Source organism: Psittacula echo, assembly GCF_963264785.1.
Source record: "Psittacula echo genome assembly, chromosome: 1".
Lineage (NCBI taxonomy): Eukaryota > Metazoa > Chordata > Aves > Psittaciformes > Psittacidae > Psittacula > Psittacula echo.
Window position 1 is genome coordinate 86,570,060 of NC_137735.1, and position 25,679 is coordinate 86,595,738.

The 25,679-nt window shown below is 44.8% G+C and overlaps 1 protein-coding gene across 3 annotated transcripts; it reads right to left on the bottom strand.

The window, feature by feature from the left end:
• Positions 1–47: 47 nt before the first annotated feature.
• On the bottom strand, positions 48–24,174 carry TEF (TEF transcription factor, PAR bZIP family member). Of its 3 annotated transcripts, XR_013956777.1 has the most exons (6): positions 19,258–19,565; positions 11,652–11,978; positions 9,945–10,165; positions 9,076–9,287; positions 1,932–7,199; positions 48–1,420 (listed from the first exon to the last, which is right to left on the bottom strand). XR_013956777.1 is itself a non-coding variant. In XM_080617262.1 (5 exons), exons 1-5 carry the CDS (start codon positions 23,938–23,940, stop codon positions 7,178–7,180), a joined length of 885 nt encoding a protein of 294 aa, XP_080473388.1. In that variant the 5' UTR covers positions 23,941–24,174; the 3' UTR covers positions 48–7,177. The 3 variants fall into 3 exon arrangements, 2 of the variants coding, with proteins under 2 accessions (XP_080473388.1, XP_080473387.1); XM_080617262.1 differs by lacking the exon at positions 19,258–19,565 and adding an exon at positions 23,838–24,174 and having other exon boundaries at positions 48–7,199; XM_080617261.1 differs by having other exon boundaries at positions 48–7,199.
• Between the last annotated feature and the right edge of the window lie 1,505 nt (positions 24,175–25,679).

Genomic DNA, 25,679 nt, shown 5'->3' on the forward strand with positions numbered 1-25,679 from the left:
TACTGGATCTCAGCATAGTGGAATATACATTTTATTTCTTAAAAAGGAAGGGTACTAACAGAATTTAATACAGTCAAAATTTTACATTTTAAACAAAGCTTTTCTTTTTCTTAAAAACCAGTTACGAGCAGAGAGGTGAGAGGATTTAAACTACTCACAAAATCCAAGCTGAAGACTTTGAGAATTCAAATCTGTGGTTTATACATTTAAAAAAGTGTAATAAATGGAAATATAAAATAATACCAACTCTGCAACAGTGAAATGCCCTTTTCTCATTTGATTGCTGTTTAAGCACCTTTATTTTCACCCATCAGCTGCCAGGAGTGTGTAGGTTTATGTACAAAATAAGCAGTTTGGGATAAAAGATTCATATATAAATTAAAACCATTTATGGCAATACAGTTTTACTCAGCTGCTTTATAATCTTTATTATCTCTTTCACATCTATAGAATCTCTCAGTCAAGATAATCTCAAATGCACTTGATGGACTGCTTCAAAAAGCAGCTACATTTACAGGAATTATACAGACAACCTCAAGGAACAGACATCCAAGAGATTAAACTTAACATGCAGTAAAACTAAGATCAGATATATATCTTTAAATATAAAAACTGTGCAGATTTATCACCCATCCCATTGAATGAATGGGACAGATCAGTGTCACATCTGAAGCCAAGAAAATACTTCTATCCAAGAGACATCAGAATTTCAGGCCAAATATAGCAGATAGGAGTTCCCTCAAACTATTTAGTTAAAAAGCTTTACAGGATCAGTTTTCTGAATAACTTGCACATATGCTTAGCTGTTTTATAGCCGTTTTACAGCCAAGAAACACTGAGAGGGGAGGAAAAAAAAAACATAAAGGAGAAAATAAAAACCAAACCAGAGATGCCACCATCTCTGCCACCTGCAAAGGATGTTGTGGCTTTTGTCATTTATGGAACACTGCAGACACAGCTGCTGCTATAGAGGAGACTGCTCCAGTACAGCATTAAAGACAAACATGTTACATTACGGCTGGATAAAGCATCATCACAGCCTAATCTCTTTAGATGAAGGCTGATGGATCAATCTTACCTCCGTCTCAAAACCCAAGTGTCTGTATTTCCTAGCAGACTGCTCATGATTCTCACTCCACTGTTTTGGTTTTTTTTTTTCCCTTTTAACACGAGATAGAAAAGGCCATGAAAGCTGATGAAAGTTCCAGCTGTGCAGCATCCAGTGAACATGTACTCAGCAAAACCTCAAGTCATTAATCACTTTCTGTCTCTCCACACCACAGCAGGATACCTGCCTCATCTATGTGCATAACAGAACTAATGAAGATGTAGACTATCTAGGTTACAAATGAGCTTCAGTAACAGTCACTCACTGTTTCATTGCAACTTGCTGCAGTCTGGCTGAAGGGTGAAGACAGATCTGTTTGAGCCAAAAGAGAGAATAGTTTAACAAAATAAAACAAAACCAAACAACTTCAGTTTTCCTCAACCACTAATCTTCACAAATGATTTAATATCACCACTTTCCAAATACTACTCACAAACAAATCCACTGTCCAGCTAATGGGACGAGAAGAGTACAATTATGAATGTAATCAGTAACTACTGTTAAAAAAAGACTGGAAGAGAATCAATTCTCTCAAATTCTCAGTTTCTCTGCTTAAGTAGGTCATTATTATTTTCAAAACATTTTTTGTTGATAGAAAGCATCACAACTAGACTAGAATTCCACAACATCAATCTTTGTTTTGATTTTTGTAGTTCTCTAGGAAAAAAAAAATCCCAAATCAAGCTACATGAAGCATTAACAATATTCAGATATTACAATGGAAGCACTTATTTATTACTTCATAGAACAGATTAGTTTTAAAAGTGTATTTACATGTTCTAGGTTATACAAAATACAGTATTCCAATAATCATGTTAATCACCATATTTCAGACAACTTCACATGAAAGTGCAGAGGATGCATCCATCCATGATCCTGGCCAGTAGCAAGCAGTCAGCCACAGCGTGACAGATGAGAGCTGCTATTGTGCCCCCTCAGGAAAGCAAATCCCACCAGACCTTCTCACCTAGACATAGCTGCAGATCTAAGAAAACATTCAGGCAGGTACACGAGAAAAGTTTGAGACCCACAGACCAAAATCACATGCCTTAATTTACTAGACATATGTGAAGTACTTTTTTTTAATACACAAGTTGCACAGCAAAGGGCTTCTGCTCATGCCTTAGTTGGGAACATGAAGTAACAAGGGTTTTGGCTATGTAACAGGCACCCAAATTACATTTATTATCAACAGCCTTATAACTACAACTGATCACGTGTTAAGGACACAATTCTGCAGTGGACCGCCTGGGCAGAGCTTCACATTCAAAAACAGATCCTGTGAAGTCCACATGGTTCTCTATGGATACCGGGCTCATCCCACACAGAAATGATAGCAGAATTAAGGCCTTGAAATACTGGGGCCTCAGATAGTAATTTCCTCACAACACAGCACTATCAGTTCACATCAGCAGGTCAACCCCCAGTGCAGCAGCACAGTTACTTAAAGCAACTGCTATTTTTTCATGCCCTTCTGCAGCAACTCTCCTCCCTATCTGTATATTCCTTTCACCTTCTTCTGGACTGTGGAAGTGAAATCAAGAAAAGGAGATTCCCAAAACCTGAACAAATACCTATCTTCTGTATGATGCTAACCTGAGGGGATCCAAATTGGCCTAAAATAAACAGTGAGCCTTTAGTTTTAGAGATCTTGCTCAGATCGGACTCTTGCATTATTCTTCTCTTCCTGCTTTCATTCCTTATTCTCCTTGCCCAGTATCTATGTCTGGCTATACACGTATCTTCCTCAGAGGATTCCTTTTTCCCCATAGCTGCTTGACCTGTAAGAAGTCTGCATTCTAAAAGTGACTAACAAGGGGATAGCATACTATCCAACTGACAAATTACATTTTGTATGACAAATCTGCATTATCATGAGTTATTGTAATTTCTCAATTAGCATTTTGTTAGCATCTCCACAAATGTTAAGCCTATTCTTTCTGCTTTTTCCCTAGTCTTTCACTGTGAGTTTATCTATCCTCACCATGTTACAGTGGCAGATATACAGATCAGAGTAATTATCTGAACATCTAGAAAGCCGCTCAGTGTCCTGCAGTACTGCAAATGCAAAAGACTCTAGCATTAAGAAATGATTTTGCTGTTTATGGATTTAGATGTAGGCTGCCAAAATTATGAGATTTACGCATTTCTTCATCTTGTGCTCAGCAGCTAAAACCGTAAGGATGAACAAAAGCCTGTGTGGATTTTAGAAAGGTCCAACATACCTTCACTCTTAGTGAGGGCATCTGATCACAAGGAACCCTCTTATGCTGAGGAGGCTTACAAGGCTGAAGCAGCAATATTCTCTTCTGTGCAAGTCCATTATTTCTGCTGTCTACACAAAAATATTTTTCCACACGAGTGGTTTCATTACAATATTCCCAAAGCTGCTGGCCTTCCACCGCTCCCCTCATTCTTGAAATTAATTTTGTACAATTAGTAGCAGTCCTGCAGGTAATGCTGAAAGCGATTTTTACAGCTAGGGCACCTTGGGCTTTCCAACAGCACAGCAGGGAAATAGAGAATTGTCAGACCAGACATAATGTTACCAGATGAACTGCAGAAAGCCACATTTAACTTAAAAACCCCAAAATAATTCTTCTCCCAGTGCAAGCTTATAGTGCACTACTTTTTCACCCTGTCCATGCAGGGTGGAAAAAAAGAATTGAGATTATCTGAATATCAAACCCATCACTAACTGTGTTAATGAGAAAGGGATAGGAGCAGTTTACTAACATTACTCCTGCAGTCTGAGATATATCCACCTGATCCCAGCACAGAACACTTCAGAGTAAAGCAAAGGCACCCATGACTCCAGTGCTTACTAAAACTTTACAATAACCATGTGAGAGTACAGACTTTCCTGCAGGAGTTAATGAGGTCTTTGTTACTGGTGTCAGTGGGAGCAGATCTTGGCAACTGGTGAAAGATTAAGCTTCTAGGGAAGTTTTAAATGCAAGCCCACATTATTATAAGGAAATACAACTATGTGTAGACTAGAAGACCGTGCACGAAAGCAATACTGTATTAAATGCTGCACATCATTTATTCAAAGTCTGTTTCTTTTGCAGAGTAAGACAATGCTCATTGAACACAGATCTCATCAACAGTTTATATTTTCGAAGTTAGTACTGTGAAATGGCCATTTGGTGTCAATCCACTTCCTAATGAATGTACAGCTCTGTCAAAACCTGCTCCCTTTACTGGCAATCCCCGCAGTGATGCTGAGAGGTGGACTCCCTATATTCTTTCCCCTTGGAGATGGTCCCTTTATGGCTGGAATGGGGGTACACTGGCATCAGGCACGTTTATGGCCTCTAAAGAGCATGTTCCAAGACTAGAGAACTTCAGACTCTAGCAGTGTCAATTCAGTGTCTTTTAATGTTCAAATTGAGCTAAAAGAACATCAGTTGTCGTATGACCACTATGAAAATGTACACAAGTTACGCCTTACGGATAGGATTGTCATCCTAGTCAAAGAAACGAGATTATATAGTTAATCTTTCTGAAAGGAGCAGAGAGCTCTGAAGCAGTAAGCTTAACTTCCTGAGACTGCAAAAACTGAGAAAGGAATTCAGCATTGCACATTATTTTTTGTCTGGCAATACCTATACTCCTTTAAATAGTTGCTACCTTCTCATCTATCTTTAAAGATGGTGCTTCTTCACAAAAAAATAAATCTCCAACTACAAAAGTTAAGCCACACTCACCCTAAAGTGCTAGTTTCCAGTTTTGCAACCCAGACACACAAATCACAGAATGTGCAAATCTGCGCTACAGGGAAGCACAAGAGATTGCTAACAGTCTTCTCTGAAAGAAAGGTCTGATGAACATTCACTGTTCGTTTCCACTGTGGAAGCTTTTAATACAACAGAAAAAGCTAACAGAATTGCACATACTAATCTCACTGACTATTTTGCTGTTAAAATAGCATGATATACTGCAAACCCAAATCCTGTATACAATATGTAAGTATTTATAAGATATTCCTAAAGGAGTAAGACAGCAAGACCCAAATAAAGGCCCAGCAACTCCTTCCCCAATTACAATACCCTTTAGCTTTGTGATTTAAACAGGAAGACATTCAAAGTTAACTGAAAATTTAGAAATGATAAAATGCAAAACAGTTGCTACATTTACATGCTGTCAGGGTCTTTTTTTTTTCTTTTTTTTTTTTTTTTTTTTTGGTCTTTTTTTATCTTTTTTTTTAAGTCTACGTTTTAACGTTTATCACCAAAATAAAAACAACAACAACAAAACAGTACATATCAAAAATATCAGTCCAAATCAGCAATACTTGATAGAGATATATGCTGACATTTCAGCAACATGGAGCTAAACTATTCATCTACTTGAAGAGAATACCCCAAGATTATCTCAGAGCTTTAGAATCCCAAACTATATTAATACACTCGCAAGTATACTTTTGTAACCAGCAAAAAAGTTGAAAGCGCTTTCTTGACTTCAGAACATAGTTCATTAAAAATAATAGCTCAATAAGTACATTTAATGTATACGCTTTTTACAAAGGTTGTATCTTCAGAAAACTGGTTACGAATTCTGGGGTTTGAGATTTTTTTCCTTATATTTTAAGTGAAGTTTACAACATCACCTGCTGCTTTGCGCTTTTTTGTCTTTCCTTACTGCTCTGAAATTAGAGGTGGAATCTCTTGGGTAAATGCAAAGTCAAAATACTTGTTCAACATGATAGTGTTGAGCTTTGCTGGTAACAAGTTGTGCCTCAATTTCAGCACTTGTGCTTCTGAAAGCTTTCAAGATTGTTTTTCTTGAGGTGTATGCTGTTTATAAATCTCCAGACATGAATACGCTCCTGTCTTACAAGCTCCATTTTGGCTACAAGCTTGGCCCTGTACTACTTGCCCAGAAATTAAGTACTCTTTTTCTTCCCACACAAATTTAGCTCCTAGGGTTCCTTAACATAAGAGTAGATTCTTGTTATGCTGATGATACTCTTATAAAGGAACTTCCACCTACTTCCTCCATTTTCTGCACACAGTGAACATCCCCACAATCTGTCCAAGCTTTCATCTACTCTCCCACACCAGCACTAGGGTCTTGATACTTAAGATGCCCGCTGTAACTGTGAAAAATCATTGGCTGTTTCAGTTTCGTAAAACAGATGAACAAAGTACTCTTCCACCACTGCAGTTCTCATGTAGTCAAGAGACAGAAAATTGTAATATGGCACCAAACAGCCATTGTTTTGCTGGAGCTAATACTCATTCGGTAGTTGCAGACTGCCAAAAGACACAGGCATCAGCAGCTCAGACTAGCACCTTTTCTGTGATTGCTGAATTGTTAACAGGAGAATAGATCTGGTTTCAGCAAGATACCATAGAAGAAAGTGAGCCTCATGAAGGAAACAAAGGGAAAAGCAGGTTAACAGCAGTGGAGCAGAAAAGCAACTGAAGTGTTTTACTATTACATGGGCAATAGAGGTTTATTACTACTCTTTGTATGGCACACTGTGATGCTTTCTGGATTGTTTCAATACATCTGCTGTACTTTTCTGCACTGGAAGTCTCACACATCACAAACTGCTGCTTTAATTCTGCACTCACAGTACTCCACAAGATGCTACACTGTACTAGAAGTGAGCTACAGTATTAAATAAAATTCATTCTACTGCAGGGAAAAGAGTCTTAAAGTATAACAGTTCTTAGTATGTACAGACACTCTCATTTAAAGCTCCCTATTTTATTCCACTTCAAGTGCCAAAAAGTCTCTATTCACACAGGCTGTCAACAAACCTTGAGACATGAACTTTGAGTGTCTTGACAAAACCCCAGTAAGTAAGCTTATTGTAGCTCATAGTTACAGTGAGAAAGACAGATAAGAAAGCCATTTACAGAATTAAGGAGACTTTGCACTTTTCATCATGCCCAGCCCTGGGTAGTTCAGATGGGGTACTTGCAGGCAAGCAGGCAGGCAGGGTCATCGTCAGTTGTTTGAGTTGGGACACCTCATAGATTTCACTGCTCACTCTGAAGACTGGCGACTCATGTGTGCTTTTTAGTTTCTTTGTTTTTAAAAGTCTTTAAAGTTGCATCACTCGGAATCAGATAAGTCACTTTAAACAAAGCAAAGCATTAAGTGTGACAATTTATTTATAACATACTTCCCACCATCACCACCACACACCACCCTGTGAAAGAAAAACCCCTGCTGAAAGGGTGACAATTTTTAGTATGCTTGAAAGAAATTAGACCAACATTGCATCGAGAGCCACTCTAATCAAAATAAGAGCATAACAGAGGGGGAGATAGGTCAAAGCATACATTTAAGCATTCTATATTAGCCTGCTTCTCCACTTCCTTAAAACGTCAACACACAATTGGTCTAAACTCATACCAATTTCCACATCATGTTTAAAAGACAAGCTAGGCAAGTCTTTAGTATAGAAAAGAAACTCCAATGCTTTTTTAATATATTTTTCAGATTTCAATGGGGAACTGGAAACTAGCCTAAACATCATCTATCCCACATTCAGTCCCTAATATAAATATTTGCCCAGGAAGTACAGCTTGAGAGTTCTGACAAAGCCACTATCTTTAGATAGCTTCTCTTGTTAAGAGGACTTCTAGACATATACTTCTGTTAAAGCTTCTGGTTCTTGCAGTTGTAGGTCACAAAGAAGGTCCCAACATCACACAACATATTTTTTCTTTTAACACCACACAGTGTTGAAGAAGTGCTTGGTGATGAGAATGGATTACTTCCAAGAGGGCAAGTCTTGTGTGCTAATTTTATAACAGGAAGCATGCTGGAAAGAGAACCAGCAGGCATGGAGAGGCCAGATATGCTGCTACACAGGAGACAGAGGTAAAATGTTCATGTTTAGAGTGGGTGTAGTTTGTTCCATAGACTGTTCACGAGGCAAAGGACCAAAACTCTTTCCTCAAGCTCTTCTACAAGAAAGGTACAGTAAAGTGAAAGTGGCTTGTTTGCTTCTTAAAAAACCCAAATCAATTTCTTCCAAAGCATAATGTACCGACAATTCCTTAACAGATGGGACTCAAGGTTCAGCCTAATATGCCAGACCTCTTTTTCTAAATCTTCCTTACTTCTCAGTTAAGTGTAATATGCTGCTTTATCAGCAGTTAAAGAGGGAAGTCCCTCTAAAGAAAAAATAGGAGGGGTGGTGGTAGAAATTCTGAACCCCACAGAAAATTTTTTTGTCCATATCTAAAGTGAGAGATTCCCTACTGTTCTCTCTCCTTGACTTCTGGAAGCTATCCAGGATTAGAACCTACCAAGACATTTGAGCAGTATTTTAATCAACACTGCACCGATTCTGGTGCAAGTAACACTTGTGCATTAACCTCAAGATACCTCCATTTTTACAAGAGATTGAATATTTTCCTGTCTTCCTGTCTTAAACATTCCCCTATTCCTCTTCAATAGGAACAGAGTTCTATACAACAAGTACTTTCTAGTGCCTCTGAATGGGAGGGGAAACAATTTTATGATGCTGCCCAGCAACATCTACTTACATTTTAAAATTATGTTTTACGATTTGACTGGGAAGGGTGGGCAGGGAGAAAAGAGCAGTAAAAAAAAAAAGGCAAGAAGAGTCTCCTAAGCTCTTCCTCCACATAAAATGGAGATTAGAACAGATAGCAAAAGCCCTGTCCAGTCAGGAGGGATCCACATCTATTCCTTCAGACAGGTGAATCTGTTCTATTGTATGACATCAGAAAATGCTCTATCAGTGTTAAAAACAAAGTTGTAAATATGGACACTAAGATTTTGGGCAACACAATGATCAGGAAAGGGCCTGAACAAGCTGTGCCAACAGAAACAGGGTTTGATGGTGTGTTTTTTCTTTTGTGTAGATGCAAAATAGCAAAGCCTCACAAACTTTATTTCTGGAAGTCTCTACAGAAAGCAGAGAAGCCTAAGAGGCTAAACCAAGGAGCCCTGACAAGGAAAAGGGGTGTGCTTACAAGGGTCCGTATCTGGTCTCGTATTTAGAAACAATGTTCTTGCATCGTCCCACTTCCTTGCGCAGCTCTGCAACCTCCGTCCTCAGGGCTGTGTTCTCCTTCTCAAGAAAGGCTGCCCGAATCGTGATCTGATTCTCCTTTAATCGCCGAGCGTCGCGGGAGCGCTTTGCTGCCACATTGTTCTTCTTTCGCCTTGTCCAGTATTTCTCATCCTGTAGCAAAAAAAGGAGAGGGAAAAAGAAAAAGACAAAAAGAGCCAAGCTGACAACTCTATCAAGAAAATGCCTCTTCATTGTATAATGACGTTCACACTGACTGCTGTATTGAAGAATCTCCTTCGCTGGTTTGCAGGGATCTGACACCAACACGCAGGCAACAGTAGTGTAAGATTTCATCCTTACACAAGTCTCATTGGAGCATAAACCAAGTGTACTGCTAGAACGAGGGAGATTAAGAGACTTAGCTACTAAGAAGCAGTCCAACTGAAATGCTCCCTTTACTTATTTTCAATTCAGGAATGAATTTTCACAGAAAACGACCTGTTCTGTTGCCTGGGCTGCTTAAAGCCAGATCAGACCTAATGCTGATACATTACTGGCAAATACATACAAGGGCCTTTGAAAGTGCAGTTAATGAGGATGTGATTCAATAGTTCTTCTAATTTCCATGTATATCATAAGTTGCTCCTGCCCAGTAATTATCTCATGAGACCAAACCAGCAAGAACAGCAGCTGACTTGCCAATTCTATTCTTCATGGTACTTCTGCCCAATCACATAAGTGCATTCGCTTTATACGTCAGAATGTTCGGACAAAGAATCAGGAACTTTGATCAAGGCCTAGAGAAGTTTACAGCAATAAATCTGTTACCTTTTGCTCATCTGGGACAAAAACCTTCTTGGCTTTTTTAATCATGGGTTGTGGTTTCAGGTCCTCTTCAGTAAACTTGTGTTTGCGAGGATTGAAGAGCTCACCACCAGGCACACTGGACAGCACTAAATCAGCAGGGTCAGGGTTAAAATTCACCTCAACTTCTACGCAGTCAGGATCAATGGGGCTGGGAGTATTTCTCTCATTTTGTGGTGGGGACTCTGGCAACAACAGGAGAAGTTACAATACATTCATCAAGATGAAGAGAATTAACTAAGAAGCCAACTTGGGTATCTATTTATTGCCCTACTGTGGGCAGTATTTAACAACATTACTTGGTATTTCCTTAAGGTGTGCTTGGTGCTGTACCACTGCTGGCACAGAGAAAAGCTACACAGTCCAGTTTGTAACACAAACTCTAGGAACATATGCCAGACTAACAGACATGAGCAGACAGATGCAGGACGAGAGTTAATACTTCCTTGGCAAAAAACTACATGCTTTGCACACTTAAGCAGCACCTTCCACAGCAGGAAGAAGTACAAAACTTGTATCAGCCCGAGTTTTGCACCACAGAAAGCCTTACAGAAACAAGCCTGCCCAATGACCCCCATCCCTGGGACACTCAAAGGTCAGACAATTTTATTTCCAAACAAATGACTAAATAAAGGTGGGTTTGTTACAAACGCAATAGTGTTCTACTTTACCACATGGAGAGAAATGTTCCAACAAGTTGTCTGACACTGACAGTGTTCATATGAACTTTGTTAATATTTATCTCTTCTTTGCAAACTTCATACATGTGAATTGCAAATACCAGTCCATTTTGAAGTAGTGATCAACAAGCAAGCTTTTCCATATACCACCTAGAGAAAAGCCACACCCTCTGCCTGACTGAGGGAGTTCCACATTGACCTTTCTCTTGCAGATTACTCAAAGAGGCCCTGAGCAAAATGTTCTGTAAAGTCTGCTCATAAAATAGCACTGTCAAAGTTCAGTGGCTATGATGTTTAAACTCCAAATCCAGGGCAAAATGTGCTGCTGAGTTCTTTAATAGAGAAGATCTCCATATTGCAAATGAAGAGTAGAAGTTTCCTAGTACCATTTAAGAACAGTTTTGTTTCTTTATTCCTCAGTTCCTACTTCAAAGCACTACAGAACATCGAACTGCATCATTAACACCTTTTCCAAGTGTCTCTTCTCACACTTCACAGGCTAGCGTGAAAAACTGCTTCATTGTTTTTCTGTTAAGCATTGTTATTTGAAGCACATTAAGTTAGCTCACCAAAGAAGCAGAACAAATCACCAAGGTAGCCCAAACGACTTCTCAAAAACTATCAAATCTGTTGTAAAATAACCCGAGAAACTATTTTCTCAACATGCCTAACTTCTCACTATACTAGCAATACCAAGAAAGCAAATACTTGGTGTTGGTGGTTCAGCTCTTCTAATTTAAAGAGAGAGACAAACTGCACACTGAGACACTCAAGTAATTTTTTTCAGGAAAGGGAAAGGGGAAGAAGAGGACAGGCAACATCTTCACAAACTGACACACACAGACTAAGGCTCTAGATTGAGTATGTTTGTACTAATTAACCTGCCACAGCTACCCCTGACAGGTTAGCACGTCTCCTCTTTGATCTAAAGAGGCACCTTTTAATAGAAGAACAACAAAAGTCCCTCACAACCCCATATTATTCCATCTACCTGTGCTGGAGGCTGCTTCAGACTGCTGGTAAACTGCAGTGGAAGAGGATGATGCAGGAGAACCAGTGGAAGCACTGGCAGACTCCTTTCCTTCCAGCTCAGCCACAGGCAAGAGTGGATTCTGGTTCAAATCCAGGTGAGTAGGGCTGGAAGGAATTCCATTCTCCAGCAGGAACTCATCCAGATCCATGTACTCCAGGTGGAAAGACTCGCCATCGTAAGGAATAGTTTTGTCCCAAATGGGTGGCATAAGGGAAGCTGAGACTGCCATAGTGCTGGCAGCTGCTGCCTCATCTTCCTCAAGCTTTATCTTCTCCTTCTCTTTATCTGAAAGATACAAGTAGGTCACTGTACAAGCTGCAACACAGGAGAGACTCACGGTTTAAGAGCCTAACAAAATCCCCATGAAAGGAAATTCAGTAAGCTATAGTCCTGCCTCATAACATGATCTGAAAAATCAGATGTTGAAAGGCAACGTTCATATGTAACTCATTATGGAATGCTCTGACTCCCTGCGACGGCTGGACCACAGGCATTTGAGTATCCTTGAAGACCAGCATCCTTGCTGTGGTAACTTACTGAAGTTTGATACAATACTGCATCTAGCTTATTAACTAGTCACTGCAAAATAGCCTGTTTTTCACAGGTTCATCTTGGAAGACATTACAAGGGAATGTCCATAATTAGGATTACATGGGAAGCCACTAAGAAAGCTCCAAGGAAGCAGTTTATTCTATGCACAAAGAATGTGCAGAAGAATAATCTAAATACAAACAAGAAAAGAATATGGGTTTCAGATTATGTTTGAAAATTAGTCAAAAGGGCCACAGGACACCAGCGACCTGGATGTCTGCTGTTCAGTATTTTAGAAGCTTTTCTTTCTGAAATGACTCAGCATGTCCACACAAAGCAATAGCTCCAAATGCTGTTCACTGTAGATAGCTCAGAGTACCTACATACAATTTTCACTCTTTGGGGAGATGTCTAATAAGGCATACTCCCACATCCCACCCCCAAGCCACAAAAGACTGATGAGATTTTCTCCATTTACCGTGCTACAGTGCACATATTACAGGAAAATGGCTGTTTCTATGTTCCTCATAGCTACTGAATCTTAACAATTGTCTGGGACAGAATCCAAGCAGAAAACTCAAGTTATGGAATAATTACATAATTTAAGAGACAAAAATAAGCTGGCAGAAAAAAAAAAAAAAGAAATCCAAGTAATTTTCCTGATCCAGTTCTCCATGCAGCCATGCAGCTCTACCAGGGCTGAAGAAGGCATTGCAGAACCAGCACTAGCACTGCCATCAAAAGGAATGTTCACAATCCTACCCCAACCAACTGCAAATCGGGTCTTACCATGGAAGCTGATAAATACTGAGTTCAACAGAACAAGGACTTCAGGGACATACACTGGACTAGTTCAGATCTAACTGGATCCAGCAGCCACACAGGTCAGCCCAACAAAATGCACAAATCTTTGGCATTAGTTTTCTAGACTGGCTAAAATATGCTAAAGGAGTATTTTTCTTTATTGGGGGTGGGAGTGGGGGTGAAACTCTGCTCTAAATCAGAAAAGTCTATTTATATAAAACCTATTCCAATAGAACTGGCATTCCTTCCGCTGTTGCCTTGGCTGGTGTGGAACTGAGACTGAAAGAGCTTTTTATGGCTTAAAGAACAGTGCTGCCATACAAAGTAAATTATCATTTTAATCTACCATACCCTGAACATCTTATACAAAAGATACCGATTTTGTACTAACCAATGGGGAAAACATTCACCAGTCACCAACTTGGGACTAAGAGCACACGTTAAATTCAGACCAGCGGCTCCTGAACCTGAGCTTTGTTATCATCTTGCAGCTTTTGGTCTTCCTCTTTGCCACTTCACACTGCTTCCTCTGAACTGCCATCTTCCAACTCCCATCCCTGCTATAAACTCCTTTTTTCAGGGAGTTCTGCAAATTTCCTACCTTTTGCTTAGGCAAAGCAAAAGTACACGTTAACAGTCATGATCCAAATAACCTGAATGTTTCTAACCAGCTTCTACTTGAAGCTAGGAAAGAAAGAGCATCCACTCAACTTCACATACATGAATGATTCTGGTTACTATTGAAAAACACTCCACCAAATTAGAACCACCATTTTACATCTGACTTCTGAACCAGGGATTGTGTATTTTCCCAAGGTTTGCGCAGTGCCCAGCACAATCAAACCCAGACTGACACCGGGGCTTGTGGGTGATATCCTAGCAAAGACATCACCAAAACAAATGCAAGTAACAATAATGAATTTTTGATAGATCACTGTTTTTTAATCAACAAGATGAAAATTGTGAATGTTGCATCAAAATGTTGAATTAAAAAAAAATTCTTTATCCTTGGAAAAAAACAGTATTCCATTTTAAGTTATGCCAGGTTTAATGCAAGCCAGCAATGCTTTTGTTTTGCAACATCTAATACAACACCTCCAGGAGGAAAAAAGAAACCTTAAGTGATTAACAGAATAAACATGAGGATTAAAAATACTTGTCAGAAGGCAGTGCCAAAAAGACTATACTACTGCTGTAGGTGGACCTTCTTACATCTTTTAATGCCTTTTACACATACACCATCATCCTGCTGTACTGTGGTCCCCCCAACTTCCTCTTGCTATTCTCCCTAGCTCACACCCAATTAAATCCTTCCTTCACACGAGAAGAACATCTGAATTTTTCTGTCCTTTTGCTATAAGCTGACAACTGACAAGCACTGGGCTGCCAGTGCTGTCTTTGCTTCACCATGCTGCCTCCCCCTCTCCCTCCTCACTTCTAACATCTAATATCTGAAACATATTAAAATAGCAGAAGTTAACATGCACATGTTAAGAAGTTAACAAGTCCATGGGACCTGATGAAATCCATCCGTGGGTCCTGAAGGAGCTGACAAATGAAGCTGCTGAGCCACGGTCCATCGTGTTTGAAAAATCATGGCAGTCAGGTGAGGTTCCCGATGACTGAAAAAGGGAAATATAACCCCCCTTTTCAAGAATGGGAAAATGGATGACCCAGGGAATTACAGACCAGTCAGTCTCACCTCTATGCCTGGCAAACTCTTGGAGCAGATTCTCCTGGAAGGCATGCTAAGGCACATGAAAAACAACAAGGTGCTTGGTGACAGCCAGCATGGCTTCACTAAGGGGAAATCCTGCCTGACCAATTTGGTGGCCTTCTATGAGGGGGCTACGGAACTGATGGACAGGGGTAGAGCAGTTGATGTCAGCTACCTGGACATTCGAAACTGTCCCACACAAAATCTTTGTCTCTAAATTGGAGAGACATCAATTTGATGGGTGGACCACTCAGTGGATAAAGAACTGGCTGGATGGTGGCACTCAAAGAGTTGTGGTCAATGGCTCAATGCAGAGCTGGAGACCAGTAACGAGTGGTGTCCCTCAGCGATCGGTGTTGGGACCGGTCTTGTTCAACATCTTTGTTGGTGACATGGACAGTGGGATTGAGTGCGCCCTCAGCAAGTCTGCTGATGACACCAAGCTGTGTGGTTTGGCTGAAACCCTGGAGGGAAGGGATGCCATCCAGAGGGACCTCGACACGCTTGTGAGGTGGGCTGATGCCAACCTTATGAAGTTGAACCATGCCAAGTGCAAGGTCCTACACCTGGGTCGGAGCAATCCCAGGGACAGCTTCAGGTTGGGCAGAGAAGAGATTCAGAGCAGCCCTGCGGAGAAGGACTTGGGGGTGTTGGTCAATGAGAAAATGAACATGAGCCGGCTGCAGTGTGCGCTCACAGCCCAGAAAGCCAACCGTATCCTGGGCTGCATCAAAAGGAGCGTGACCAGCAGGTCGAAGGAGGTGATCCTGCCCCTCTACTCTGCTCTCGTGAGACCTCACTTGGAGTATTGTGTGCAGTTCTGGTGTCCTCAACATAAGAAGGACATGGAACTGTTGGAACAAGTCCAGAGGAGGGCCACAAGGATGATCAGGGGACTGGAGCACCTCCTGTATGAAGACAGGCTGAGAAAGTTGGGGCTGTTCAGCCTGGAGAAGAGAAGGCTGCCTGGAGACCTCATAGCAGCCTTCCAGTATCTGAAGGGGAGCTATAGGGATGCTGGGGATGGACGCTTCATTAGGGACTGCACTGACAGGACAAGGGGTAATGAGTTAAAACTTAAATAGGGGAAGTTTAGACTGGATATAAGGAAGAAGTTCTTTACTGTAACAGTGGTGAGGCACTGGAATGGGTTTCCCAAGGAAGTTGTGAATGCTCCATCCCTGGTTGTCAGGTTGGACAGAGCCTTGGGTGACATGGTTTAGTGTGAGGTGTCCCTGCCCATGGCAGGGGTGTTGGAACTGGATGATCTTAAGGTCCTTTCCAACCCTAACTATTCTATGATTCAATATTGGGTGCCCATTTATTTCAAATGTGATACATAAGATAAAACCTTTTTATGATCATTTTTGCACTGACATTTTCCCACTGGCTTCCTTTCAATTCATTTTATCTTTATTTCTGCAGCACAACATCCTGCTGGGTGCGCAATATCTAATGAAACACTAATTAACTTCTTTCATCTTGAGGGGGAAGTTTCCATCCACCCCAGCTCAGGGACCTGAAACATTAATTCTCTTAAGATATTTATAGTGTAAACAGGTATTACCTGACAGCAGAGCTGCAGTATCCTAAGAGGCTCCATTTGCAGTGATTCAAGGTCACCCTGATAAATCTGGCCTGTACTTTTGCAGCTGATAGCTGTATGTCTGATTTAGCCCCCTCATTCTGCTCCTGTGACCTATTAGCTAGGCTGTACATATGCTGTTAACAGAGAGGTCACTAGTTCATGCTAAGTAATTTAGGCAGAGCATTCCAGTTCTTGAACTGTTGGAAATATTGCTGTTTGAGCCAAAAGCAGCAGCCTGTAAAAAGCTTTAGTCCACATCCTGGTTTTTCCTCAAGAAAAAAGAACAAAAACCAAACAAAAAAACCCAGCCAACCAACCCCAGACCAAAAGACATTTTGGCCACAACTGTCAAATGCTATCCCAGCCACAAACAGAACAAACATTTCTTTGACAAAGTTCCCCTCGCTCATCAAAAATATTGTCAAATTGTACTGAGCACACTATACAGACTAAGGCTGATTGCTCCAGAGATCTTCAGTCCCACTGGTGACAATGCAACAAGACAGGTCATAGGGTTCTGTATTCCTGATGTCCATTACTGTAATGCTTGTTGAGGCATTTCTCTGGCCACAGCAGCACGCAACTGGTGATTAAAACATCCTTTGGAGAGTATGCAGCAGCTCATTATTACTAGGAGAGACCTATGCTTCTGCTCTAGAATATTAAATCTCTTCCTTTACCCCACAGGGCTTTTTTTATTAAGAGATTATTTTATTTAACCCCTACAATGTATGTGACAACAACTTACTGCGAGGCCGGTCTGACATACTTGGTACATTGCAGGGCATTTCAAGATGACGGTGTTCAGCTGGAACTGGATGTCCTCCTCTGTTGCTTAGAAGGATTAGAAAGCCTACTTGCTTACTGGGTAGTCAAATTACCTATATGTCGAATTCCAGCAGTTGGAAAACCCACAGGTAGCTCGTGGAGACTATAAATGGACACTGCAGCTAGTTGATACAATTTCTTCTTGCAGAGTAAGACAGAACATTGTATTTTCATCGACAGGCATTACAGGCAAAAAGAATAGGGTCTTTTCTCAGAAAACTTGCTGAACACACCACTGTATTAAGTGAGTTAGCAATTATTTAACGTTTTGGCTGTCACTATAATGGAACAGAAGATAAACACAGAACCTCTGAAGTCAGCTGAGTCACAAGCCTACTGACAAGTCTTTTGTAAAATTAGGAGTAACTACCTGCTAACACAGAAGGCATTCTTTCTTTTGTCTTGCAAATACGCAAGCAAGAAACTCAGAGATCAAAATAAACAGAAAGCAACAAGTTCCACAAAGTGTGAACTGAACCAGTACAAAGTGAAGTAAGGAAACCCATGGAGAAATTTAAGAATGAGAACCTCCTGAACTTCATCACAGCATGAATGGAGAGGGGCAATCAAGATGAAAAGGACTCGCTAGCAAGCTTTAGAGAATCAAGCTGAACACCTCCCCAAGTTAGAATGGGATCATCTAGTAAAAGTAGCAAATGTTTCTCATTTTAGAAAACGCAGTACCTCAAAATGCCATTAATCTTAAAATTTTACATCTCCATAGCCCAGATCACATGATTCTGGACAAGAAAACCAGCCCCAACAAAAAGTCACCCTATCCCAGTCACCTACCATCATAGCTTCCACACATGAACTTGAACTGTTTCTGCAGGCTAACAGCACCTTTGAAGAGGACTGGGTGCAGAAATACCCTCAGAAATCCCATAATGTTGCAGATTCAAGATTCTACATACTGCAGCATGCTGCACCATAGCAACATAGCCAAAACCTTTATCAAAGGCTCACTTTCTTCTTTTTTTTTAAACAGAAATGAGAAAAAATGCTTGCCAGTATCACAAGATGGATACATTTACACAGCATTGTGCAATGTTACACATACAAAAGTAAATGGATCTGAACTAGGATCCTCATTGGAAACAATCTTGCCAACCCTGCTGGCACTGTGTTCACCCTGGATATTATCTGATGTTCCAAAAATGATTCTCAACCTTTAAATGCCCAAATGCAAGGGCTAATTTAATATACACTGGTACACTGGGCACTACAGCAGTGGAGATAAACTTAAGGCTTGCTTAAAATCAGACATACTCAGGCAAAAATACTCCCAGGTGAAAGGTGAAAAGAAACCAAGTCAACAAAAAAGACCACTGCCATCAGCACTGAAGACTATAAGCACCAGCCCTATTATTTACACAGCTGTTGTCTGCATAACGAGTGGGAGACCGACAGCTCCAGCCTGTACAGGACTGCATGTGCAGCGGCAGCCCGTCATCCCCTCACGGATTATCACCAAGCCTAATCTGAAGAGATTTGCCGTTTATGCGGGTCCTCGTACAACTTTTCAGCAATTTTAAGGTCAAGGAATTCTCCAAATCTTTTCGTCGCTGTTCCCAAATCAGGGTCTAAAGGTAGGGGAGGCTGCTAAGTGAAGGAAACCAGCGTGTCACCACCCGATTCCTGCCTAAACCTCGCACCTGAAGCATTTAATTTCGCCCAACGCCGGCACTCAAATACACCCGAGAGGACGACGGCAGCATCTAAATTTTCCAGTCGCACCGGATCACCGGGGAGCTCCAGCCCGCGGGGCGGCCACCGCTGCCCTGCGCCTTTGAGGCGGGGAGAGGGCAAGTGAAGCCGAGCCCTTTCTGCCAAGCCCGGCGGGCCGGTATCCCGTGCTGCCGGCGCTTGGCACAGCGGGCCCGGGGAAGAGGAGGGAGAAGGGGCGCGGGGCGTACGGGGGGAGAGCGCCAGGCCCGGGCATGTGGCCTCTCCCGCGGGGACACCCGCCGTTACCCGGCGGGTCCCGCCCTCCGCGGCAAGGGGCGGGAAGACTGGGGTGGGGAGGGAGAAGGAGAGAGAAGCGGGGGGAGAGTGCGGCGGGCTCCCGCGGCCCCCGCGCGCGGTCCCGCGCTCACCCAGGCGCGCCTCCCGCGGCGGGTTCTCCATCAGCTTCTTCAGCACCAGCGGGAAGGCTCCCGCCAGGCCCCGCTGCTCCTGCTGCGCGGCGGCCCCCGCGCTGCCTCCGGCTGCAGTGGGCTCCGGTCCTGCCGCCGCCGCCGCCGCCTCCTGGTGCGCGGCGCGGCCGGGCATGCTCCCCGCGAGCCGGCGGGCGGGCGCGCGCGCTGTCAACAGTCGCCGGCGAGCCGCGGCGCGAGGCTGCGACAGCTCCCCGGGACCTCAGCGGCCGGCAAACGACGGTCTCGGACCGCGGACGGCGCGCGGGAAGGGCGCTACGGCGCATGCGCGACCGGCTGACGCCTGGCGCGTGCTGCAGTATTCGTGAGAGCCGAGCCGCCCCCCTCCCGCTCCTCCCAGCGCCGATTGGCCAGCGCCGCTCGGGGGGCGGAGCCCCGGGGGCAGGACCCGCCCTCCCGGCCGCGGCGGGCACGCGCCCCCCGCCCGCCAGGGCACGTGCAGGGGCAGGCGCCGGCGGCTCGTTTGCATGCCGTGCCCCGCCCCCCCGCCTCCTCCGGGCGCTGCGTCACCGCCAGCTGCTCCGTGCGCCTGCGCTAGAGGCGCCGCACACGCCAGCCCCCCTGCACGGTCAGGCGACCGTTAGCGCTGAGGGGACCGCGCGGGGGGTCCGCGCCGCCGGGTGCCAGCGCTCCATCCGGCCCCTCAGTACCCGCCTTTGTCCCCACATCACCCTCCCATGTGACACGGAGGTAATCTCCCTCTGTCCTACGTGATGCCTGCGGCGGCGTGCCCTATATAATGTAAGCGGGCAGAAGGGCTTTACTGCGGATGCCGGCATGGCCCGGCTGCTGCGGGCGGCGGGAGGGGGCAGACTGTCCAAGTTTTAATGATCACAGGCAACCCTTGATGATTCTCCAGCCAGACTCCCCTGTTCCAGCAACAGGGATGCTGTGCTGGGATTTAAGGTTCTGAACATACAAAGGGAGCAAATGTTGCCAAATCCATCCCCAAAGAGCACAGGCTGGGGAGCTTCTCCTGCTAACAAGTAAGTCTGATGAAGTGACAGAAGCTACAGCCACAGGCTTCTCCTGTCAGCAGCTGCTGCCTCTTAACGCAGCCTCTTGACTGCAGCAAGCCCGCTATGTCTAGAGCTACGGGCTGGAAAGGAGAGGAAAGGGTGTGCAATCTCCCTGTCATGGTCCCATCCGTACCCAACTGAGCCATAGGTGTCAGGGTGGAGATGTCCTCCTGAGTGCCAGCGGAAAAGGGTCCTCCTCTTCCTCCCAGGTAGACACTCGGGCATCTGCTTGGTTCTGCTGCCCCTCCACAAACCTCAGGCATTTCATTCTGTTGGCAAGGCACAGGTTGACCTGACTCTTGCCAATAAACCCTGATGGTCTTTGTGACACAAAATTGGGTCTGGAATCCTCCCCTTGCGCCCCAGGAAAAGGAATGTATTGGAAGGCATGTGGAGTAGGTGCTCTCCCCCGTTGCCTTACTGCAATGAGAACCAGGGGATGTCTTCATGCAACGTGGGCAGACAGAGAGCTGCCCTGCCTGCCATCTACTTCTCTTGCTGCCTCCTTCACAGAGGACCAGAGTGGAACTCCTGGTGCAACTCCTGTGCATGTGCTGCCTGACAGGGAGCTTGGGAAAGGGCCATCTTGTGAATACAGGCTCGAACAGTGCAGGTTAATGAATCGTTTGTCAAGGCTGATAAATGCAGCTGCAAGAAGCAGGCAGAATAGCTCATGCTCCACTGCTCAGCATGCTCCAGGGCTGCTGCTTGTGCTCCACAGACTCCCTCCGCCTTGCCAAGCTCAGCTGGCGGAAGAAAAAAGCACATGCGTGAAAGGGAGATGCCACTTCACACGAGGCAATGAAACACAGATGTCAGACCACACATGAGAGGTGGACCACGCAGCTCGCAGCAACGATTTTCCCTGGGAAACAGCCAGTGGTAGGTGGTAGATAGAGAATACAGCCAACTGAGGTCATGAAGGAGCAGTTTCTAGGAACAGGGAGAGGGGATGTAGCCAAAGCAGAGCAGGCTTCAGTTATGGCTCTCATGGTTGCTTTGTTCCATTATTGTTGATGCTGGAGGCCCTTGGGATGATGCTGTGTCTCAGTACTGTACAGTGTTCCTTCAAGGAACAGGCTATGCATGTATCCCCCCCTCCCCCCCCCCGAACTCAATGGAAACTGCTTGCTGGGTAATGTCCATATGAATGGAGGTTATTAAAACCACTCAGCAGCCTCTACTTCAAGGCTTTTCCCTTTAGATCAACCACATTCTTCCTCCAGCCCATTTGCACCCACACTCCACTCTGCTAAGGATTGTTCTGCACCACCACTGGGTTGTGACTTCGATTGGAGAGAGATTTTAGCCCGTACAGTGTTAGCTGCTTGGCCTGAATGCTGGGGAGCATTCCTGTGGGTTCCCTCTCACATCACCCTGCTTGGGCACCAGCTCTGCCCTGCCAGCTAGGAGGAAGGCTACTCCAAGAGCCTTTCTTTGCTGCCTCTGGGGATTAGAGGCTCAAACCACTGCCAGCAGAAAGCGGGCACTGCACCATTGGCTCTACCTTGTTGTTTAAGCTGAAATCTGCCTGGATTTTTACAACTTCTCTTTTGCTCTGCAGCTGAGAAGGAAGAGAGGAAGACAATGAGATGTAAGGAGAGGAATGCAGCCGTTACTGCTGGGAGCCTTGTCAGGGCCAGATGATGCAGAACAGCCCAGCTCTGATGCAGCAGGGAGGCGAGAAGCAGCCCAGCGCTAGGCATGGGGGAAGGGACACACACACACCAGCCTCTCTGGGAGGTTTGAATTGCAGAACACATTTCAGACGGAGGCCTGAGACCCAGCAAATCCAGACGAGTGGTGCGTAGGTCTGGAGACCCAGGAGGGGTGAACTCATCTCTGTGGGAAAGAACGCTGGTCTGGGGAAGGAGGCAGCATAGTAGGGACAATTCTAAGGATTACAGGAGGTGATGCTGAGAGGCAGGGTGGTCCTGGGGCTAAGGAAGAAAGTGCCACAAAACAGTACCCTCAGCAGCCAAAGCCACAGTGAGTTAAGGCTAAATTATTCCCTCTGCAAATCACTGATCTCCCCTCTAAACCCCCGCTCCAGTTCTTGCCAAACAAATACATCTTGCCAGCACTCCTCCCTTGGATTAATTCAATCCACTTGGCTGTGGAGCCCAGAGATCCCAAAGCGGCAGCCAAACTTCAGCTTAGCCACAGTAAGGCTCTGCACCACGTGAGCCTCCCTTGGCTGTTACTGCCTCCTGCCAGCCAGGTCCCCGTTTTACCTGGTATCAGTCAGCTCAGAAAACATGCCCTGTTCCCCACACGCAGCTTCATACTGTGTGATGTGTAAACACACCCGTCAGTGGGCAAAGCCTCAGCAAAGGAGAGAGCCAGCTCACAGGTGGCAGCAGCAGATCGATGTGACAAAAGGAGCCCTTAGGGCGTATGGCAGCTACCCTTGCCCTCCTTCTCCTTCCCACAGGGAGCTGTGCGGATGCCATAGGGTTCACTATATGCAGCTGCCTTTAGTGCCACAGCAGCAGCCTTTTCTCCCATTGACCCCAGGGCACGAGCAGGGTCCCTCTCCACATGGTGTGTCTGGCTCTTCTGCTCCTGGGTCATGCTGCCCCTCAAGACGACAGAGCTGTCTGCATGCCCTGGTTGCAACTCCCTATGGAAGAGCAAGGTCCAAGCATGTTTGTTTCTGTGAGTTCAACTCACTCATGCCTAGACATGAGCTTGTTGAACCAAGGTGTTCCCACACACCTCCCCGGCACTCAGCAGCGAACATTAAAACACAACAAACAAAAAGCAGCTTGCCAAGGGCTTGTGGCATCCAGAACCAGACTTGTGTGATGGGCACTTGAAGCACACCCAGCAACGGAGAAGTGGTCAGTTCAGCAAGGGTGAAATGTTCAGCACAGCAGAAGCCCAGACTAAATAACCTCATGGCTCCTTTCCATTTTTTTTTTCTAGGATGCTGCACGGAAAGCAGGACAGCCCCAGAGTACAGAAGTGCTCGTGCAAAGAAAACACCACGTTTGCTATGTTCCCTGCTCCAGCTTCCCACTGATAAACAACTGCAGCATCAAACACAAAGTTTGCACAGAATCTGTGGGCTGGGCTCCATGGACAGTCTGCGTCTGGGAAAAGGCAATGTCTGGAGGCTAAGCAGTTGTTAACCATGGGACAACCCAAATGGCAAGCTTGGAAGTCACTCCTATTGTGAGCATGGAGATTTGTGCCCAAGCTGCCTCTGTGCACAAAGCTTTGAGTGTTTCCAAGAAGTAGCTGAACCTGGAGATTAAAGGGATCAGGAGCTCAGCACTCTTGATTGATTTTGTAATCAATCCATTGCTGCTGTTTTTACTCCTAGCTGCACAACACACTCCGAGCCAGAATCCCACATCTGACTTGGACACATGGGAGAAACACACCCTTGAAGGGCTTGCAGCAGACAAGATCATCTACCCCCTTCTCGCCTTGCAACTTAAGGAGGGGAAAGAGAAATCAAAACAGAAACCCAGCGATGCATTCCCTCAACCCTACCTGTCATCTTGTTGGTCCAGGGTAAGGAGTACTCCAGCAGGGACTTCAGGACTTCCGGGAAGTCCAGGGCGGCAGGGCCCCCAGTGCTGTTGCAGCTTGACATGTCCTATGCTGAGTCTGTGCCAGCACTGCTGAGGCAGGGCCAGACTCCTGGCTGCCAACCCTGAGCGTGGCAAGGAGGGCTGGGGGGCACCCGGAGCAAGCTTCCCAAACTACTCCGGCTGAGAGCAGGAGAGGAGGAAAGGAAGCAGCAGTGTGCCCAGCTGTCTCCACCTTCCCCTCTCCCACTCTGAAGTGGCCAATTGTGGAAATGGCTCCAGGCTCACAGGGCTGGGCCGGGCTGCTGGCCAGCTGGTTTTACTGGGCCTCTCCCAGCCAATCCGGCAGCAAAGAACTGGGCCAGTTATCTAACTTTGCGAAGGCAGCACCCTTTTCCTTCCTAAGGTGTTATAACAAATGTACACGACCGGGTGGGGGAAGGAAGCAAGCAAGCACTGTCAGGAGTACACATGTCAGCTGCAAACACAACAGCAAAAGGATCCTCAGCATGGCTCTTGGAAAACTCTGAGGAGCTCTGAGCTGTGCAGGCTGCCCCTGTGGAAATGCATACGCTGTCTGCATCTGCCTGCTAACTTCATCTGAGATGCAGATAGTGACAGTATTTGTACATCATGCGACAGTTAGTGTGTGTCCCTCCTAAGCCAACACTGATAACAGCATAAGGCATTTTTCTCATCAAGTGTGGATCATCCGCAAAATGCAGAATTTCTTTCTGTAAGTGGCACAGAGTTTCCTCAGAAAGCCAACAGCCTCCTCTCAGAGCAGTGATGTAAGGCAAGAGTTCATGCACCCTGCAGATACTCTAACACCTGGTTAAGTAAGATCTTGAGCATGCAAAGCTCCTCCTCTCTCATTAGTGTCACTTTTAGTATGGAGGGAAGGATTGGAACCAGGAGAATAAAGGTCTGGTCTTCTTTATCAGTGTCTGTCTTGGGAAGAAGCATCTTACACATGCTGGGGGGTTCTCTTTTGCTGGGTATGGTAATTAGAACAAAGTGCCTTTATTGCTCGGTCTGCTCCTGTCCGTTTTGCCAGGCTCAGCCTTACAGCACCAGTATGTGTCAATAGCAACCAGGTACTCCTACATTGCTCTGTGAGCCCCAGCTACTGGGGACAGCCCAGCAAAACCTTGCATGGCTCTAAGCATGGAAGTGGCCTGAGCAAAGTCATTAGGAATTTTCTTGTGCCTGAAGTGAAGCATTTCACTGACCCAGCATTTGAGGTTTTAAAAAGTGATAGGGTTTTGCTCACTCAGAAAATGCATTTGATTCAACCCAATAGAAAACAAAAAGAAAGAATTACCTAGCCAGGTTGGGTGTTGGGAATTTCAGATTAGCTGGGGTAGTTTCATGATCTAGATCCCAATCTAATCAGGCTCAGAAATCACACAGTAGATGCTTTGGCAGAATTCTTAATTATGATAGAACTATACTACAAACTCTTGGGATTTTCCCTGTTGTTTGCTCCTCCCTGTTCCCCAGGGAGAACATAAGAAACCAGCCAGTGATAACCATCAGTGGTGAGGCCATTCAGGGAGAATAGTCCCCTACTAACTCCAGGGGTTCTCCAGCCACCCAAAGCTGGAGCCAGCAGACAGCCCCTGCAGACCAGTCAGTGCATCCTGGCTGCTGGCAGCAAGAGAAGTCATTGCATGTCTCCCTCCTGGAAGAACTGCCTGCCAGCCAGGAGGTCCACGTCCTTTCCCAGAATCTTCTGGTCCATACTGGCTGGTATCACTAACATTTGGGACAGCTACCATCATATATGCCTAGGTAAAGTGAT